A 21,383-nucleotide genomic window follows, 5' to 3' on the forward strand; every position below is an offset into this window, starting at 1 on the left:
AAGATATACACCCTAAAAATCATCTGACACATGATGTATGATATGGGCGGTAGGGGGGTCGTAATAAATGGAGGAGGGGGGTAAACTATAGGGGTTGATGTCTCTAAATTCTAGCCCCAGTTGTTTGGTAGTGGTAGGCTACATAGTAAATGGCCATCTTCAGATATATCTGGATTGACGGGGAAGTACCATAGATATAAGAGATGTATATCAAGACGGAAGGACTGGTGATAATTCTTTTTTAACATAATTTACATTTTAAATAACAAATAGGAAAAACAAATGTAGAAATATTTATTAAAAAAAAATTCTTCCAAGAAATAATTTGATGTAGCCAATGGTTGGATTCAATGATAAAATATAAAAGTGATCTCCTCTTCTGGAAAACTCATTTAGGATTCGAACCCACCCCCTCCCTCTGCTCCCTAACCACAACGCTAAACAGTATACTGTCATAATTAACTAAGCTAATGGTTTTGAATGTGAATGTTTCTAGCCGTTAAAATGTAAAATGCGAGACTAAAGTGAGTTATTCAGGCGATGTCTAAGACGGGTCTAGGACATTACCCCCCCCCCCCCTTCATATACCCCCTATCAATTACCCCCCCCCCCCCTCCCGCTCCCCCAAGAAACCTGATTGTAACTCCAACTCTATACTTATATATTACTTTTATCTTAAGAAAAAGCCTAAACCTAAACATTCACCTCAGCCTTAAACTTACTCAAACTCAACCCTAGACATTGGTTTAAGCCTAACCCTAGAGCTAACCCTAACCCAAACTCTAGCCCTAAACCTAACTGCACCTTAAGTTATGAGGGGAAGGGTAATGTCCTACTGGGCGTGAGTAATTGACAGGGGTGGGGTAAATGACAGGGGGAAATTACTACGGGAGTTATGTCGGGGGGGGGGATATCCGGGGGGGGGGAATGTCCGGGGGGTATTTACGGGGGGGTGTGGTAATGCCTTATTCACGTCTAAGATAGATGGGAGAAAAGAAAGCCTTACAATGACAAATCAGAATAACTTTAGCTCATAAGATGACAAGTCTCAGAAAGATGTGAACACTTAAGATGACAAGTCGTAGACAGACGGTCAAAAAAATAAGCTCTTAAAATGCCAAGTTTAAAGCAGGAAAATAATGAGCTCAGATTAATAGAAAATTATGTGCTGTTAAATTGACAAGTCTCACACAGAAAAATATGTGCTCTTAAAATGACAAGTCTAACACAGAAAAATGTGAGCTCTTAAAATGACAAGTCTCACACAGAAAAATATGAGCTCTTAAAATGACAAGTCTCAGACAGAAAAATATGTGCTCTTAAAATAACAAGTCTTAGACGGAAAAAATACGAGCCCGTAAAATGACAAGTCTTAGACAGACATAAAAATATGAGCTCTTAAAATGACAAGTCTCACACAGAAAAATATGTGCTCTTAAAATGACAAGTCTCAAGCAAACAGAAAAAAATACGAGCTGGTAAGATGACAAGTCTTACACAGAGAGATAAAAAGTGGAACATCTCCGGATGTAATGATTTTTCCCCATGCCATCCACCCGTTGTCTGTCTATTGATTCCTTGTCAGACGGCCACGGCAAGACTAGAGATGTGTGCTAATAAACCTCGGGGTGGGGGAGGGGGGGGGATTAGGGAGAGTGTAATTCATAGCGGGATTTTATCCCAATGTGGGCACGGAGCTACAGGTAGATTGGGCGGGCGTTTAATGGGCTTTTTATGGAGATAACGGTGAGTATTAATGGGCTTCTTGTGATGTTTTATTGGGCTTTTTTCGGAATGCACATAAGGATCCCATTTATTAGGTGGAAATGGGGTTTATAGAGCTGCAACAATTGGGAGGTTTGATGGGCTTTTATATATAGAATGGTAATGTAAATGTAATGGGGTTTAATATAGATTACACTGATAGATATGGTGAACTTGTATACAAAGAAGATACTGTTAGAATTGATGCATTTTACATGAATGTATATTACGATAGTAAGCGACGCGGGTGGGTTTAGTCGGGGCGTAATAGATGCGTTAGTCAACCCCCCCCCCACCACACCCTATATAGTATGTACATCCTGTGGCGTCACTTTACCCGGAGGGTGTCACCGCACCCCCCCCCCCCCCTAAAAAAATACATTTTCGGTTTAGCGTCATCACTTTCCCCCTACTATAATAATAGAACCAGGTGGAACGTGGTTTTGACAGTAAATGTTTCAATTTTTAAATTTGGTGGCATCCCCTACATGGTGCCACCTGGTGCAGACTGCGTTATTAAGCTACTGTCTCGATCCATTATTTTAAATCGCCTTTTTTTTTAGAGTGGTGTTTAACATCCAGCTTTATCGATAATTTAACTAGCGATAAAATGTACTCGGCATGAGTTGGTGACAGGTTGCTGGTAATCTGTTAGGCGCATAAAAGACCTAAAAATAACTTAAGCTTTACTTGCGCTGTCCTGAAATTGATAGATGTCTATATTTCACAACTCAGATCTTAAGTAATTGTTTACATTTTTTATTACTACTATAGTTAACTATAGCTGCCTTCTCAACTTATGAATATGAAGATTCCTTAATAAAGCCTATAGCAGGGGTCTCCAAACTTTTCAGTCCGAGGGCCGCATTAACTATAAAATTTCAGTTCGGGGGCCAGTTTCTTCCAGGCATGTTTTTGATTTTTCTGGGCAAAGTTCCTCAGCCTTCACCAACAAACGTTTTTTCCGTGGACAAAAAGATCTCCGCGGGCCGGATTAGAGGACCTCGCGGGCCGCATCCGGCCCGCGGGCCGTAGTTTGGAGACCCCTGGCCTATAGTATAAACTGTGTAAGTTTAGGGTTAATAACGCTTGTAAAATACAAAACACAATCAAGTAACAACGGCAATTAAAAAACGCAACTTACAGTTAGTAGTTAGTGCAGAAAGTTGAATCCAGATGTTACGAAAGTTAGATCACAACGCTCCAGTTGTATTGAGTTTATAGGCCTATTTATATTCATATCACGCATGAACATATGACGCGTGCTGTTTAGCCCGACATTACGTATCTAGCCCCTACACTTATAATCTATCCTAGTATCCATGTAAGCCGGCGTACACACCCCCCAAGTCAATCCAAGTATCCACACGTACACAGTTTCCCTGTGTGTACTAGTCAGCTGAGCGATCAACACAAACTTGCGGGGGAAAAATGACAACACAGACACCCACGTGACCGGCTGAACCTTGTAGGGTTGCTGCCCCCCTCTTCGTTTTTCTCGCCCGGATTGTACGAGGGAGAAAATCCCTACGTGAGACTGTAATAAGGTTGTTTCCGCCGACACCTCCCCCCTCTCTCTTCATTTATTGGTCTAGTTTAGCTGTTTAGTATCCGATAAGTTGCGGTTTAGATGTATTTCAGTGCAAGCATGCTTGTTTCGATTCTGTAACAGCTGAGTCAAGGTTACAGTAGCTTACAGTAGGGTAAGTAAATACGTATTTTTTAATAACAAATATATTAACGGAGTCTATATAATGCTACTTGTATTTGGTGTTGTTGAAATTGTTCTTCCAGGGAGTTACGTGTTTAGACCTAGCCGAAGCTGATCAATACATATACAGTATATGTGTATGTATTGATTTTATGATAGCTGTAATTTCCGTTCACTACAGGCACATCTGTGTCAAAGTTGAAAGGTCAGGCTAGAAATAATAAATATTTAACACGTGTGTGTGTGTGCTTTTGATAGATGTGATCGATTATGTGGAACACAGTTGTGTGAGCTTCCTGGTGTTAAAACACGACAACCCAGCTTGATCGTAGCCCCGGGCACACGTAACACACAACGCAACACACAACGTAACATGCAACGTAACACACAACGTAACACAGACGTAACACACAATCACACAACGTAACAAATAATGTAACACACAATGTAATACACAACGTAACATACACCATAACACAACGTAACACACAAACACACAACGTAACACATAACGTAACACATAACGTAACATACACCATAACACAACGTAACACACAACTACACAACGTAACACAACGTAACACACAAACACACAACGTAACACATAACGTAACATACACCATAACACAACGTAACACACAACGTAACACACAACTACACAAATTAACACAACTACAGAACGTAACACACAACGTACATGTCAAGTAACTGGCTTCAACACTAGCCCTCGCGGGGTCGTTTAAAACGATAACACCACTCTGATGTCAGACGGGTGTACCAGACTGCAATCTCTACAACTTACATAAGGGGTTGTTTCAATGTTTGGTTCACAGTTTTAACACACCCAGCACAAGCATATATAAATTTGCATATATATATATATATATATATATATATATATATATATATATATATATATATATATATATATATATATATATATATATATATATATATATATAGCCGTATTTATGTAATGTCAGGGTTAAAATTGACAGGATAATTGTTAGGGTTTTAAGGCTGGATTTAGGTAGATCTGGCTTAGAGTTAAGCCAGGGTTAAGATGAGAGTTAAGGCCAAGCGAACAGTTAGTGCTGGGACAGCCATTTAAAAAAAAACCTCTGAGGGAGGTGTTAATCAATGCACTTCTGTTTATTTGATATCGTGCCCCACCCCACTCTTTCTCTCTGTCAGAAATGTATATGTAACTAAAAGTAAAAAAAAAAGTACCTTTGAACCTTACAGCCGATGGGGCTGGTGAAGTAGAGTTCAACTGTTTCTGTGACCTCGACATCTGAAGGCAAGGTGTGGTCAGCTCTATGTCCTGCCGTCTTTACTTCCCCAAACTTGAGCCAAGTACCCATCAGAGCTGGGTGGACTCAGGGACATATACTACGGACTCTAGCACTGGATCCGAACTCGAGACCTTTGAGTTTGCAGTCAAACTCTGTACCATTCAACCTCGTCGTCCCTCTACCATGAATGTCCTCTACCTTTTCACCTCACACCGTCGTGTTTGATGTCTAGACCTACACCGTCGTGTTTGATGTCTAGACTTACACCGTCGTGTTTGATGTCTAGACCTACACCGTCGTGTTTGATGTCTAGACTCACACCGTCGTGTTTGATGTCTAGACTTACACCGTCGTGTTTGATGTCTAGACTCACACCGTCGTGTTTGATGTCTAGACTTACACCGTCGTGTTTGATGTCTAGACTCACACCGTCGTGTTTGATGTCTAGACTTACACCTTCGTGTTTGATGTCTAGACTTACACCGTCGTGTTTGATGTCTAGACTCACACCGTCGTGTTTGATGTCTAGACTTACACCGTCGTGTTTGATGTCTAGACTCACACCGTCGTGTTTGATGTCTAGACTTACACCGTCGTGTTTGATGTCTAGACTTACACCGTCGTGTTTGATGTCTAGACTTACACCGTCGTGTTTGATGTCTAGACTTACACCTTCGTGTTTGATGTCTAGACTTACACCGTCGTGTTTGATGTCTAGACTTACACCTTCGTGTTTGATGTCTAGACTTACACCGTCGTGTTTGATGTCTAGACTTACACCGTCGTGTTTGATGTCTAGACTTACACCGTCGTGTTTGATGTCTAGACTTACACCGTCGTGTTTGATGTCTAGACTTACACCGTCGTGTTTGATGTCTAGACTTACACCGTCGTGTTTGATGTCTAGACTTACACCGTCGTGTTTGATGTCTAGACTTACACCGTCGTGTTTGATGTCTAGACCCAGACCGTTGACCTGCCTGACAAGATGGGCAGCCAGCACACACACAAGGCTCACTACGACGTGGACGAGTTCGATCTTCTGCTGGTGACAGCAAGCGACATCCACGGGGTCAGTCGGGGTCGGTTCGTCTTCAGGAAGAGCGTGCATGGGATCATGAAGAACGGACTGGGCATGGCACAAGGTCGGTGTGTTCGTGTGTTTGTTGGTAGGCAAGTGTGTTCAGTGGCGTAGCCAGGATCGTCTCAAGGGGGGGGTTCCAATTTTTACCCGGGGACAAGCTTTTGATTTGCACCCCCCTTCAAGCTTTCGATTTGCACCCCCCCCCCCCCTCAGACTTTTGATTTGCATCCCCCCGTCATACTTTATATATATACCGAGGGGTCTATGGAGGAGGGGGGGGGGTTATGACCCCCCTAACCCCCCCCCTGCCTACGCCACTGAGTGTGTTGTATTGGCATGTGCTCGTTTTTTAACGTGAATGTATATTGATTGTTCCGTGTTTAAAATTGTTGCTTGTGTGTTAATTAATATGTAAGTGTGTCAATGTGTATTTGTGGTTTTTTAAATGTGTATGTTAATTGGTTCGTGTGTAAAATTGTTGTTTGTGTGTTAATTAATATGTAAGGATGTCCGTGTGTATTTGTGTGTGCTCGTGTGTTGTTGTTTTTACTGCGTATGTAGGTTCTTGGTTATTGTGTGTATATGTTGTTATGTTTGTGTGTTGATGTGTTCGTATGCTTGTGAGGACGGATACACATTTACAATAGTAATTCTTATTTCTGACATGTACTTTCATTCATTTAAAATGGTTTACTTATACATTATACAAAACGTCTAATTAGAAGTTTATATGCCAATGTGTAAGTAAATGGCGTAAAAGCATTACAGATTGTAATACTCGTGAATAAGACGTTAAATTTACTTACATTTTTTTTCTCGCCTCAGACATGTAATTTACAGCGTCAGTTTGCCTTGCATGTTCGCTTTAGTATTAGTTTTCATCATTGGCTTGTGAGGACTGATACAAATTTACAATAGTAATACTTCTTTCTTACTTGTAGCCTACTTTTATTCGTTTAAGGTGGTTTAATTATACATAGATCCAATACATAACGTCTAATTATAATTTTATTTAAAAAAAACTGAAACAGAAAATGCAAATTGGTAATTAAATGATGATTCAAGGGTGGGCTAAGTGGGGCTTGGGCTTTTAAGTAGAGCTGAAATAAGTTTTAGATCACAGAGAATTAAAATTATACAAATTTTTAGCAACCGGAAAAGTTATGTTGATCACAATTAGACATACCATTAACAAACATCCCTTTCAAACATCTATATCTATGGCAGTCCCCCCACAGTTTAAAAAAAAAAATATTTGTTTTAAAACATTTAAAATAGTAATCATAATTTATTTGATGGTTTTACACAGCTTCAATTTTTTATTTTTATTTTCCTCTTTTTCTTTTTTCCTCTTTTTTTATTTTTGCCTCAGACATGTAATTTACAGCGTCAGTTGTGTGTTCGCTTTAGTATTACAGTTTTCATCATCGGCTTGTGAGGACTGATACAGATTTACAATAGTAATATTTCTTTCTTACTTGTAGCCTACTTTCATTCATTTAAGATGGTTTACTTATACATAGATCTAATACAAAACGTCTAAAATAAAAAAAAATAAAAAATATATAAAAAACATGAAAATGCAAATGTGTAATTAAATGATGATTCAATGGATTTTTTTCCCTCGACGTGGTGGGTGAGGGGGCGGGGGGCAAATATATTAAATTTACTAGAACAGACTAAAGTTAGAGATACTTATTATATATTTAAATTTAATTATATATAGGCCCTACATAGTAAAACGGACTAATGGTAATAGCAGACAATGTAACTCAATGAATTATTAAGTGGATATATTTTTTTCAATTACACTGCAGGATTATTAAATAACCAGGTGCTTTTAACCACTATACAAAACTAGATTCTATATTCAAACAATTTAGACTTTAAAATGTTACTTTCCTTTAATTTAAGTCTAAACTGGTTGATTATTGAACTTTGGTTTCGTCGTGTGATTAAGAGTTGCTTCCCATCAGAAGACGCTATGGTTTTATTGAACCCGGCTGATCTGTGTACTAAAATAGTGCAGAGGACTCTAGCTCTATCCCACATTAGTTTTATTCAGTGTCTAGCCCTATCTTTAGCAGCAGATATACTAAATAAAATATTAAATTGTTTGACAAAATGTAAATGTCTCGAATTAATCACTCACTAAATGACAATACAATGCTATCAACAATATTGTTGGGGTTAATGATCGAATTCTATTAGCCAAAAAACGTTGGTGTCACCAATAAAAAAATAATAAATAAAAGAACGAGGGGTTAAAAAAACTATTTTAAAAAAATATGAATTTAATAAAAAATAAAAATATGAAAAACGTAGTCTGTGATACGTAATGAATATTTGTATGTGAACTAGCTGGTTCATAGTTAACGTGACCAGTGTTTCTTCCAGACTTTTTTCTCCGGGGGGGGGCACTTGAAATCTTCGGGGGGGCGGTAAACTTTCTTCGGGGGGGGCGGACACTGTTAACAGTATATATTTTCTATATAAATGATATAAATTTCATTTCGTTCGGGGGGGCGGTAAAAATTTTTCGGGGGGGCTTCGCCCCCCCGAAGAGATGCCTGGAAGAAACTCTGAACGTGACATAGGCGTATTAAACAATACACCGTAAGAAATACAACATGCTGGAAACTATAAATAAAAATAAGGCACATTTAACCAATGGCGTCACTATGTCAGGTGTCATGGGGTTCAGTTTCTCAGAGTTTACCCCCCCCCCCCCCCCCCCACATCGACGACTAGGAAGCCTAGTCATACATTTCTCCCTGATGGTGCGACCTTGTACCTAATGATACATTCAACCTTAAACGCTACTAAACTTACTGAACGTGAAAAAAAAACAATCTTTCTTTAAAACAACTTGTAGAGATTTTACTGTGCCTAATGGAGTCACATTGTGCCTAATGGAGTCACATTGTGCCTAATGGAGTCACATTGTGCCTAATGGAGTCACATTGTGCCTAATGGAGTCACATTGTGCCTAATGGAGTCACATTGTGCCTAATGGAGTCACATTGTGCTTAATGGAGTCACATTGTGCCTAATGGAGTCACATTGTGCCTAATGGAGTCACATTGTGCCTAATGAATGTCTAATCCTCAGCCTGCACTACACAATATAACACAGGACAGATGTCCAGACACACCAAACTACCCATCAGCAAAAACATACACACACACACACACACACACACATACACACATACACACACACACACACACACACAAACGAACGATCGTGAAGTAATGGATACTGTAAGACAGTACATCTAGACACAGTACAATTACTGTACAATCATTCCCCCGGTCTTATTTAAAATACCCGTGCGACTAAAACAATCTAGATCTAGACATTCACATAAACGCAACAAACAGACTTTTTTCTCGGGGGGGGGGGGGGGGGGGGGGCACTCAATATTTTTCTATATAAGTTTCTATTTCGTTCGGGGAGGGGGTGGGGTGGGAGGGGGGGCAGTAGACTTTTTTTAGGGGGGAGGGTGGCTCGAAGAGATGCCTGAAAGAAACACTCCTCGCTGTGCACATACATCGTAGTATTGCTACCTTTTCGCTTGGTAACCATGGTTCTACGTACTTGTGTACTTTAATTCCGACATCGGTCAAACCCGAGTGAGTAGGTCAAGGTTGTACCATGGGTCGACCACAACCCTAGTGGTAAAGAATCACAGAGTTCATTAAATGAATAACAATAATGCTTCTTATCTATATCACCAAAAAATGAGGCCCTGAAACTTTTTTTCGTAACAGCCCTCGATAGATATCATATCATTCTTTGTGAATTGGGTAAGATCCCTTCTTGTGATGGCTTTTGTAAAAATGTGATGGCTTTTAAAAAAAAAAAAAACGCCTTCGAATATTAGTTTTTAACACTAATCTTATTAGTGACATTAGTTGCAATATTAATCGGCTAATTAAATCTGTTATTCAATTGGACGCTATTGGAAAGTGTCTATATTTTAACCAAGAGATATTTTAACTAGGAGATATTTTAACCAAGAGAAAAGCGAGAAGTAGCAGGAAGTAATGTATCAGATAACTTAAGCATCTACTTGCGTCCAAAACCCAATTATTCAGCAGTTGTTTTTTAAGCGATCTAAAGCAAATGCAAATGGCGGAGCTGTCTGTTTAGTTCAGAGCCTGCCATAACGGTTCTCACTTATTTTGTTTCGATTTTATTCTGCTGAGTTTATTTCAGGCATCTCTTTGGGGCGGGGAGTGGGGAGGAGTGGGGCAGTGTTTCTTCCAGACTTTTTTCTTCGGGGGAGGGGGGCACTTGAATTTTTCGGGAGGGGGGGGGGGGGGGGCGGTCAATCTCCCCTCCAAATTTGTCATGGATGTGACAGACTGGTCTCATGAATGTGACAATTTTCTCCCTTGAATGTGACAATTTTCTCCCTTGAATGTGACAATTTTCTCCCTTGAATGTGACAATTTTCTCCCTTGAATGTGACAATTTTCTCCCTTGAATGTGACAATTTTCTCCCTTGAATGTGACAATTTTCTCCCTTGAATGTGACAATTTTCTCCCTTGAATGTGACAATTTTCTCCCTTGAATGTGACAATTTTCTCCCTTGAATGTGACAATTTTCTCCCTTGAATGTGACAATTTTCTCCCTTGAATGTGACAATTTTCTCCCTTGAATGTGACAATTTTCTCCCTTGAAAGCGACCATTTTCTCCCATGAATGTGACAATTTTCTCCCATGAATGTGACAATTTTCTCCCATGAATGTGACAGACTACAAGTGTTTGAGAACCTGTGATCGATTTGATGAGAGACATATACAGGTCCTTGCGCCGTAGCTTGACACACGGCTTGCTACAGCTTTCATCTGCATATAGATTGTTCTCGAATCTGCTTTATCTGTGCGTGCGCATGTGTGAAGGGAAAGCGTGCGTGGGTGTGTCTGTTTTTACAGCAATTGTGTGTGTGTGTGTGGGTGTGTGTGATGGGGCAGATAGTGTGTGTTTGTTTCCTTTAACATATGCTGAATGTAACGGGAGGGTAGATATACTACAATCTTAGAGGAGTGGAGAGTTTAGAGAATGGCTTGTTAAAACCATTTAGCGTTTCTTATACAACGTTCAGTTTGGTTAATCATCGTAGATTAATTAAAATCGAAAAACCCCAAACAAAAAGGCTGACCTGAAAACACACTTCCAGCAAACGTTTTAAAAATGTGCATGTGTTCTACGTCACATTTGTCACGCCCCCCCCCCCCCCACACACGTATGGTCACACTTCCATCTAGCTACATGATGTCACAATAGTCGACTCTTGTTCGATGACTTAAGTTTGTATCGGAAGGAAGGAGGTATTGTTTTGTTTTAGCTATACGTCATTCGTCTTTGAAGACAGTCAATAAACTTTCGTTTTTTAGGGTTCGATCCAAAAATATGTCCGTCCTAAGACAATATTGTTACATGACACTGTTACCGTATAACACGTTTGTCACATAACATTTTCGTTACAAGACACCTTCGTCGCATGATATGCTCGTCACGTGACGTCCTCGTCACATGGCACTTTAATGACGTGACATGTTAGTCACGTGACACTTTTATGTCATTACACTTCCGTCACCTGCCTACTTTCGTTTTCTCCAGCCTCCCTGTTTTCCGGTGTACTGTGTGACATCCCCCTGTGCCTGACGGAGTACGGAGACCAGGGTTGGACCAACGGCACTCTGGTCCCTGACTCGACCACCGTGCGACCGTTGTCGTGGCTGTCCTACGGCGACAAGAAGGTCAGCACCAAGTGAGGGGCTAGGGTTCGAGTCTGTAGGCAGTGTTTCTTCCGCACTTTTTTCTCCAAGGGGAGAGGGGGGTACTTGATATTTTCGGGGGGGGGGGGGGGGGGTTTGAACACATATTCGGTGGGGGGGGGGGGGCGACAATGGTTAAAGTATATGTTTTATAGATTTTCCCCCCGCCCCCCCCCCCCCCCCTGAACAGATGCCTGGAAAAAACACTGCACACAGGTGTTATGGATACCTGACTCACAATAAAGTAAACTGAGTCTGTATGACATCTCAGCTCTGAGTGGTACCTGAACCACGTAAAGGAAAACGAGGCGGCTGGGCATAGTGCTGACCACACTATCCCTTCATATGCCGAGGTCAGAGAAATAGGTGAACTCTACTTCATCTGCCATATAGACAGCCAGTTTTGAATGGGTAACTTTTACTTTTAAGGTATCCACCTCGGTACCAGTTAGTGAGTATTCTGTGACGTTTCAGGTAGGTCACGTGCTCTGTGACTTCCTGAGCTCCCAGGGTGAGCGCGAGGTGTCTATGAGTCGGGAGGTGGCCAACAGGCAGGTCCAGGGCCTGAATGACCTCGGTTACGTCATCAGCGTGTCGGCACAGCTGGAGGTCATGGTGTTCCACAAGAACTCGCTGAATCCAGTTCTGCTACATGCAAGTATCAACAATTGTAGGGTGGGGCGGCAGAGCGGTGTGGGGTGGGGTGGGGCGACAGGGAGCTGTGGGGTGGGGCGGTCATGGTGTTCCACAAGAACTCGCTGAATCCAGTTCTGCTACGCGCAGGTATAAAAAAAAAAAACTGCAGGGTGGGGCGATCGGTGGGCGTCAGGGTGGTGCGCGCGAGAGTTTAAGTGCAAGTGTGTGGAATTGAGAAAAAGACGACACAGCTTATTAATTATGAAAGGTTTACCTTTAAGAAGATGGAGGGGGTGGGAGGGAAGGAATAATCAATACCAGAATAATCATATGCTATTTTTTTAATGGCACTGTGCTCAGTGGAGATGTAATTACGAATGTCAGGTTAATTAGTTAAGATTGGCAAGTTAAGTAACGAAGTTACAGCTTTTTAACTGTGCATTAGGCTGTGGCGTGTGTGTGTGTGTGTGTGGGAGGGCGGATATTAAGATAAAACAGGGGGGGGGGGGTATTTTGTGGGAGTAAGAACAATTGTCCAAACTTCTCCGTAAGGTGAAGCTGTTTACGTCATAGTGTCCTGTATTTCTCAGCCTCAGGACGGGCTTCAGACTTCGCTGAATCGAATTCTAAAACAAAACTGAAAATTTTGATTTAAAGGTCTTTATGAAATGCTATAAACGTAACTGACGGGTCGCTAATCAAATGTTTACATTCATGTTCTGCGTATTGTACTTCAGCAGCTGGATAAATTTGCATTATAATCTTTAACACACTGTATTGTCTTGTTCTATCTGTTCTAGGATATTTGATCACTTATTTTTGTCTCCTTTTACGCCAGGAGGACATCACTACGTTGACGAACACACTCATGACCTCCCTTTTATCAAGTGGTATCCCAGTCATTTCCATTGGGAAAGGTTTGGAGCCAGGAAAGCTACTGGTATGTCAATTATTTTTTTTTCTTCTTCTGCGTTCTTACAACTATCTAAACATGAGATAAAATAAGAAGTCAACTAACAAACACACACCAAAAAAAAAAAAGAATATGTCAAATGCTCTAAATGAAATATTTCCAGATAGGATTAGAACCCCAGACCAACCTGGAGGTGGCCGACTGCCTCCACCGCCTGCGCAGCATGCTGAAATCCCTGTGTGTTAACGCCGGATATGACGTCACATTCATGACTAGACCGCTGGCCTCCATCAGCCCAAACATTGTCAGCTACAGATTCACTTTGTTGGACGCTAATGGCAGGTAATGTGTTAGTTCTATAGGCTTAGACCAGAGGCGTAGCAACCCTTCCTGGCGCCCGGGGACAAACTTTTAGCATCCCCCCCGGAATCATTTAAGTCTAAGAACAGTGTGTGAATTTAAAATGGTGTTGTGTTGACTAATAATGTATATAATTTGGTTTTAAATTTTTCTAATAAATGTTGGTAGACTGTTATTTTAAATGTGTCGGATTTTTAGCCTTTTAGGTATGTCACTAATATCGTTCAATTCAAAGTAAGTAAAGTACATTGCGTTTTGACCAATAACTATTTTATCTATTATTTTTATCAAACAAGTATAACATAAAAAATATAAAGGCCTATAATTCACGTGAAACGGGTAGTCTGGCAAGTATTTTGAAGTCAACTTCTTCAAGTAGTTTTATTTTGCCAAGGGAAACAACCCACAACATATTTATCAGAAAATCATTTAAAATACAAGTAAATTTAGAATTGATAAAATTATAATTGTTCATTCTATTTTTCACATAAATTTTAATAACTTTATAAAAAAATTTGTTTGATTTTTTAAATTAATATATATTAAAATTAACATTTTACTCTAGTTTAAATAGAAAACTAATAGCTTTTACAATACTTTAATTTGTAGACCCATTTATGTTCCATTTTGCTGGGCTGATAAAAGTATGAAATACGTAGAGCACGGGTTCCCAACCTGGGGGGTCGCCAACTGGTATACTAAACCTTAGTAATTTGAAAAAAGCATAAATATTTAGAAGATTTTTTAAAAAATTCGGCTTCATTAACATCACTGGAAATGTAATAGAGAAGAAACAAAGCGCACTGTACAAAGTTGTTCTCAGTCACGAATCTATGAAATCTTCAAAACTAAAACGTCATTTGAGACGAGTCATTCGGAACACATAATAATAATCATTAAAAAAGTTTTAAAAAACCCACGTTTTCTGATTGAACTAAAAAGTAGAAAATAAATACTATACATCACAATAATGCAAGCGATCACTCTACTATAAGCTATCAAAAACGTGGGGCGCCGAAGTAAAAGTTATATTACTATTGATTAGATAATACTATTGACTTTATTAGGGAGCTTATAGAGAGTCAACAGTATTAGAAACTAAGAAAATCACGGCGCCCCACGTTTTTGATCGCTTATAGTAGAGTGATCGCTTGCATTATTGTGATGTATAGTATTTATTTTCTACTTTTTAGTTCAATCAGAAAACGTGGGTTTTTTTAAACTTTTTTTAATGATTATTATTTTCTACTTTTTAGTCTTTGTCTGTTTGTTTGCATTAAAATCTTGCTATCGATTTTATCTTTTCACTTTTTTTGGGTAAACGAAGACAACTCGTAAAAAGACAACTCGTAAAAAGACAACTCGTAAAAAGACAACTCGTAAAAAACACGTTGTGTGAATACGTTACTGACTAGAACACATAGATTTGAACCCGTGTCGAGTGGGATAGCAATCGTGTGCCCAACCACTCGACCATATAGTCTCCCCCATACTGGCCACCAGTTGTTAGGTTATGGTTGTTTGTACACAAACACCGCGTGACAACTACTCAGTAAGCAAAAAGAGGGGGAGTGCCGAACCTTGTTTTCATCAAATTACAGTTACTGGGTAATGTCCCTTTTCCCCCACGTTTTTTGGTACAATTATATAGCGGTCTAAAATGATCAATAAAATGTTTCCATGGATTAATTTAGTAATAAAAACAATAGAATATTTAATTGTCATCCAAAACAAAGCTTCCCTGAAAATTTCAGCGCGCTAGCTAACTGGGAAGTGCCAGAAATTTCGATCGCAAGATTGGATTGGAAAGACAAACACACAGAGAAAGCAAGTTAAAGAAAACGTGGGAAAAAATATATGGAGTTCTTTCGTCGGTAAGAAGCTAGTTGCAAACGCCAGAGACTTGATCGAACAGGAAGTTTTCACCAGCATTAGTGCAAGCATCAAATGAAGTCGCGATAGAAAATGCCAAGCAAAAAAAAAAAAAAAAAAAAAAACAATAGGAGAAAATCTCATCAAACGCTGCATGTACGTAAATGTTAAATAACACATTTTTATTGAAATTAAGCTTTCACCATTGTTTGCTTTTCAAGTTGATAAATCAACAGACGTGAGTTCGTGTTCGCAGTTGCTGGTCTGTGTCTATATTCATGCGGATGATAGCAAAGAAGAGTTGCTCTTTTATGAAAATAGCATGGAGAAAATAAATACTTTTTTTTTGAAACTGGATGATTAAAATGGGTTAGAACGGCTGTGGGGGTTTGTACGGATGGTGCGCCATCTATGTTTAGCTCAAAATCGGGCTTTCAGAAAACAGAAAAGATTTAGCTCCCTAACCACTGCCCTAACCAATCGACATCAAGAATCCATTGCTAGTATAAGTCGTAAATTATATAAAATCTGGAGCCTTCAAAGAACTGAGCAAAAACATTAATATAGATTACGAGGTTCTGCTCTTCTACACTACAGTACGCTGGCTGCCAAACGAAATGTTGTAAATTGTGTTTTTGAATTGAAATCTGAAATCAAATTGTTCTTGGAAGTGCAAAGGAAACAAGACTTTTTGGTATACTTAATACGACATAGAGTGGTTGGAGAGAGTATCATACCTAGCAGATGTGTTCGAACATCAAGATAAGCTTAACCTGAAGCTTCAGGGAAAATGAACGAATATTATAACTTTCCATGATAATCTCGGGGCATTTTTATCAAAGCTGCAAAATCGGTAAAGAAAATAAATCTTGGAAATATTGTAAATTTGAGAAACTCTGTGGTGTGGTAGATGAATCTGATTGTGAGATAATTAAAATTTTGAAAGAAGCGATTTCAGGGCATCTTGAATATGTTGAAAACTAACTGCATCGCTATTTCTCTGAGCTGAAAAAAAAGAAGAATCTGCATTTACGCATTATCCATTCTCTTCTTCCCTTGATGTTTTCAGCATTCCCGATGAATTACAAGATGAATTCTTTGATTTGCAGAATGATTCCGAGTAAGATGAAAAACTGCAGATACAGTTTCGGTGTAGTATTCACCATTCATACCCAAACGTAAATTGATTGAATTTTCGAGAATATATTTTCAACACTATTCTTCGATTAAAAACAAAATTAAGATAATTATAATGACATAGGTTGGCGTTAACAATTTTAAAAAAAATCAAAAACTTAACCACGAAAGTTTAGTGAATAGTATGCAATTTTACTCATGCTATTAAAACATTTATCAAGAGTAGTTCATATTGAAAGTCTACTAGAAAATCTTATTTTAGTGCTTATTAATTTCCATACTAATTTCGGCTTTTTAATTCTATGGGGGTCGCGGGTCACTTATTTTTTATAAAAGGGGGTCGCCACTCGAAAAAGGTTGGGAACCACTGACGTAGAGCTTTATATATTAGAGTAAGATAGGCTGAGTAATCTTAAGTATCATTATTCAGATTTTAGCCTTAGTAGATGGCCGCCGTAGCATGTGTTTGAAAATAGTGCTCCGTATATCACAAGAGTCACTTCCCCTGTTTATCTCTACTTCCAGCACAAGAGTCACTTCCCCTGTTTATCTCTACTTCCAGCACAAGAGTCACTTCCCCTGTTTCTCTTCCATCACAAGAGTCACTTCCCCTGTTTGTCTCTACTTCCATCACAAGAGTCACTTCCCCTGTTTATCTCTACTTCCATCACAAGAGTCACTTCCCCTGTTTCTCTCTTTCATCACACGAGTCACTTCCCCTGTTTATCTCTACTTTCATCACACGAGTCACTTCCCCTGTTTGTCTCTACTTCCATCATAAGAGTCACTTCCGCTGTTTCTCTCTTCCATCACAAGATTCACTTCCCCTGTTTATCTCTACTTCCATCACACGAGTCACTTCCCCTATTTGTCTCTACTTCCATTATAAGAGTCACTTCCCCTGTTTCTCTCTTCCATCACACGAGTCACTTCCCCTGTTTATCTCTACTTCCATCAGTCACTTCCCTTGTTTGCCTCTACTTCCATCACAAGAGTCACTTCCCCTGTTTATCTCTACTTCCATCACACGAGTCACTTCCCCTGTTTGTCTCTTCCATTACAAGAGTCACTTCCCTTGTTTGTCTCTACTTCCTTTACAAGAGTCACTTCCCCTGTTTATCTCTACTTCAATCACAAGAGTCACTTCCCCTATTTATCTTTACTTCCATCACACGATTCACTTCCCCTGTTTATCTCTACTTCCATCACAAGAGTCACTTCCCCTGTTTCTCTCTTTTATCACAAGAGTCATTTCCCCTATTTGTCTCTACTTCCATCACAAGAGTCACTTCCCCTGTTTCTCTCTTTTATCACACGAGTCACTTCCCCTGTTTGTCTCTACTTCCATCACACGAGTCACTTCCCCTGTTTATCTCTACTTCCATCACAAGAGCCATTCCCTTGTTTCTCTACTTCCATCACACGAGTCACTTTCCCTGTTTGTCTCTTCCATCACAAGAGTCATTTCCCCTGTTTATCTCTACTTCCATCACACGAGTCACTTCCCCTGTCTCTGTCAGCGCCACCTAAACTCTACTCACTGTTGCAGAAACGTGTTCGATGCAGCAGACGACCAAATGACTTTATCAGAAGTTGGCCAGGGGTTCGCTGCGGGCCTGTTGGCCCACCAGCAGGCCATGACGGCCCTGGTGCGACCCACTTTAAACTGTTACTCCCAGGAGAGTCCGGACATCACCGTTTCCTGGACAAATGACCCCACCCACAGGTGAGTGACCTCACCCACAGGTGAGTGACCCCCTCCCACAGGACGGAGTGGTCTAGCGGTAGAGAACTGGACTGTGAAAGTATCGAGTTCGAATCCGGGTTCAATTAACTCCATGGTCAGATGAATCTTTGGCCACTTGAGAATTTTCATTTTTTCTCTGCTTAACACCATAATGAGCCTCTGCAAACATATTTTAAGGTCTAATGTCATAGTGCTTACACAATTTAATTTTCAACTGCAGCATTTTTTTTAACCACACTGGACCACAGTATAAATAATTTTGTAGACCGTCCCAGAGTCCACCCAACTCAGATGGGTACCTAACTCACGTTAGGGAAAGTAAAGGCGGCTGGGTATAGTGCTGACCACACTATCTCTTCATATGCTGAGGACACAGAAACAAGTAAACTCTACTTCACTTGCCCTATAGATCGTCAGGTTAGAAAGGTAACTACTTCACTTTACTAGTTGTAGACTTCTGTTTTGAAGTCCGTAAGTAATGTGTAATGAAACTGTTCTGTGAAGGTCTGGGAGGTTTGGAAATGCGTGGAAATTCTTTACCCTTGGCTTGTTAGGATAAGCAAAAACATTATGTTCAATATTACTTTTTTAAGTACCACACTTTTCAAATATCTCATCAAGTAGCAACATTTTTAATAAGAAAACAGTCATCTGAGACTGCTGTTTATATCCTAGCTTACCTGAGACTTACCTCCTCTGCCAACTGCTGACTCTGATCTTATATAGCTGAAGGAAAATGATTTTCTTATGATGTTCTGTGCCCACTACTGACCCCCAACATATCTAACTGAAGGATTTTGTTTTTCTAGCTTATCTCCTATGCCAACTACCAACCTTCAACATATCTAAGTGAAGGATTTTGTTTTTCTAGCTATCTTCTATGTCAACTATTGACCCCCATCATATCTAACTGAAGATTTTGTTTTTCTAGCTATCTTCTATGTCAACTACTGACCCCCAACATATCTAACTGAAGATTTTGTTTTTCTAGCTATCTTCTATGCAGTGGCGGAACTAGAAAAATAGGGCCACCCCGCAAAAAATTCTTTTGGGCCCCCATATGTCAGAGGCGTAGCGACCCTTCCCGTCGACCGGGGACAAACTTTCGACTTGCACCCCCACCCCTCAAACTTTCGATTTGCACCCCCCGCTCAAACTTTCGATTTGCACCCCCCCCCCTCAAACTTTCGATTTGCACCCCCCCCTCAAACTTTCGATTTGCACCCCCCCCCTCAAACTTTCGTTTTGCACCCCCCCCCCCCCTTGCTACACCTCTACCATATATATATATAAATTAAGGTCGGTCGGATGTGGGCCCCTAAACTGCCCCGGGCCCCCCCGCACTTTGGGGTCTGGCGGCACTGTAGTTCCGCCCCTGCTTCTATGTCAACTACTGACCCCCAACATATCTAACTGAAGATTTTGTTTTTCTAGCTATCTTCTATGTCAACTACTGACCCCCAACATATCTAACTGAAGATTTTGTTTTTCTAGCTATCTTCTATTTCAACTACTGACCCCCAACATATCTAACTGAAGGATTTTGTTTTTCCAGCAGTGCCAGACTGCTGATAGATAATTCACAGACGGGTCCTCACATTGAAGACCGCCTACCCACCCTGGCTAGTAACCCCTACATAGCCCTGGCCTCCATTATAGCTGCAGGAACTCTGGATATTAGGAAGAAGTTAAAATTATCTCCAGAGGTAAAGAGCTTTCTTGCTTTCTGTTTTTTTTTAATTATTAATCTCTATAATTATCCATGTTGATTTCATTTTAAAAAGTATTCTATTTTGTTTCATTCCTTAAATTCCTTAAGTTTTTAAAATTTATTTTCTTACTGCTTAATTTTATAAATTTAATATCAACCATTATTGCATTTATGGGATGGCATGGCCAAGTAGTAGAGCACTAGATTGCTAACCCTGAAAGTCTCTACATTGAATCCGGGTTCAAGTAAGTAGAAAGTCCCTGAGTCCATCCAGCTCTGATAGGTACCTAACTCATGTTACGGAAAGTAAAGGCAGCTGGGTATAGTGCCAACCCCACTATCCCTTCTTATGCCAAGGTCACAAACAAAGGTGAACTTTACTTCATACGCCCATAGACCATCAGGTTCAAAAAGGGAACTTTACTACTTTTATATTTAAAAAATAATAATGCAGCATTTAATTAATTGGATCTGAAAATCTTTTACCAAAAAAGTATATTAAATTAGTATCATGCTCAAATAGTCTTGTGTGTTGTTTATAACTTGCAGTTATCAGATTCCACACCTGATGAAGAAGGACCACAGACCCTGCTAGAAGCCCTTGATAGGTTAGAAAAAGATGAAACATTGACGGCCGCACTGTGTCCCAAGTTCGTCAAAAGGTTTCTACTCTTGAAGAAAAACTTTGAGATAAACAGACTGGAAGAGAAGTCTTCAGACAGATTTGAATTTGAACGATCAATTTACCTTAGAGCGTTGTAGAAATTGTCGATGAAAGAAAGGTGTATAAACTAATAGCTTTGTTATTGTTGCTGCATTTAATGACATTTAGATGCCTAAAGTAATAACTAATGAATTTATTATTCATGCTGCAAAGGCTGGGAAAAATAAAAATTCTTTTGTTGTTGAAAATAAACAGAGAGATAAGAATTTCATTTCTTATCATTAAAATTAATTGAAAAGTTAAAATTTCGAAAAACTTTTTTTTTACACTTAAAATATTATTTCATCAGTCTGAATGCTCTGCTGTCAGTCAATTATGCAACTCGTTACCTATTGTATGGTACTGTCTATATGTAACGAAAAGATATAATGCTCTAAACTTTAGCTATCACTGATGTGATTATAGCTTTCACCTTTACTGGAAATATTCAATGATCAATAATATTAGATTTACCTTCATGTAAATCATTTGAGGCGTTTTATAGAAACTGCTTTTTCTTTTAGGTATCTCTAAAACTAATCAAATAATTTAGCATCAGTCATGTTCGTTTTGAAAAAAAATGATAAAATTCTTCTGTTTTGTTGAATTTTGTTTGTTTACCTACTATACTGGGTATAAATATCAGTTACAAAACTGA

At 39.6% G+C, this 21,383-nt stretch overlaps 1 protein-coding gene across 2 annotated transcripts; it reads left to right on the plus strand.

The window, feature by feature from the left end:
• The first annotated feature begins 3,281 nt into the window (after positions 1-3,281).
• LOC131933335 (lengsin-like) lies at positions 3,282-21,293 on the plus strand. 2 transcript variants are annotated; one of them, XM_059290123.1, is made up of 9 exons: positions 3,282-3,467; positions 5,732-5,915; positions 11,489-11,628; positions 12,121-12,300; positions 13,121-13,222; positions 13,359-13,537; positions 18,114-18,290; positions 19,870-20,017; positions 20,572-21,293. In XM_059290123.1, the coding sequence occupies exons 2-9, from the start codon at positions 5,759-5,761 to the stop codon at positions 20,782-20,784; spliced, it is 1,296 nt and encodes a 431-aa protein (XP_059146106.1). In that variant the 5' UTR covers positions 3,282-3,467; positions 5,732-5,758; the 3' UTR covers positions 20,785-21,293. The 2 variants fall into 2 exon arrangements, with proteins under 2 accessions (XP_059146106.1, XP_059146105.1); XM_059290122.1 differs by having other exon boundaries at positions 3,284-3,467; positions 19,867-20,017.
• Positions 21,294-21,383: the final 90 nt, after the last annotated feature.

This window comes from Physella acuta, unplaced genomic scaffold, assembly GCF_028476545.2.
Source record: "Physella acuta isolate Inbredline_101_S28 unplaced genomic scaffold, ASM2847654v3 ptg002457l, whole genome shotgun sequence".
Taxonomy (NCBI): Eukaryota; Metazoa; Mollusca; class Gastropoda; family Physidae; genus Physella; species Physella acuta.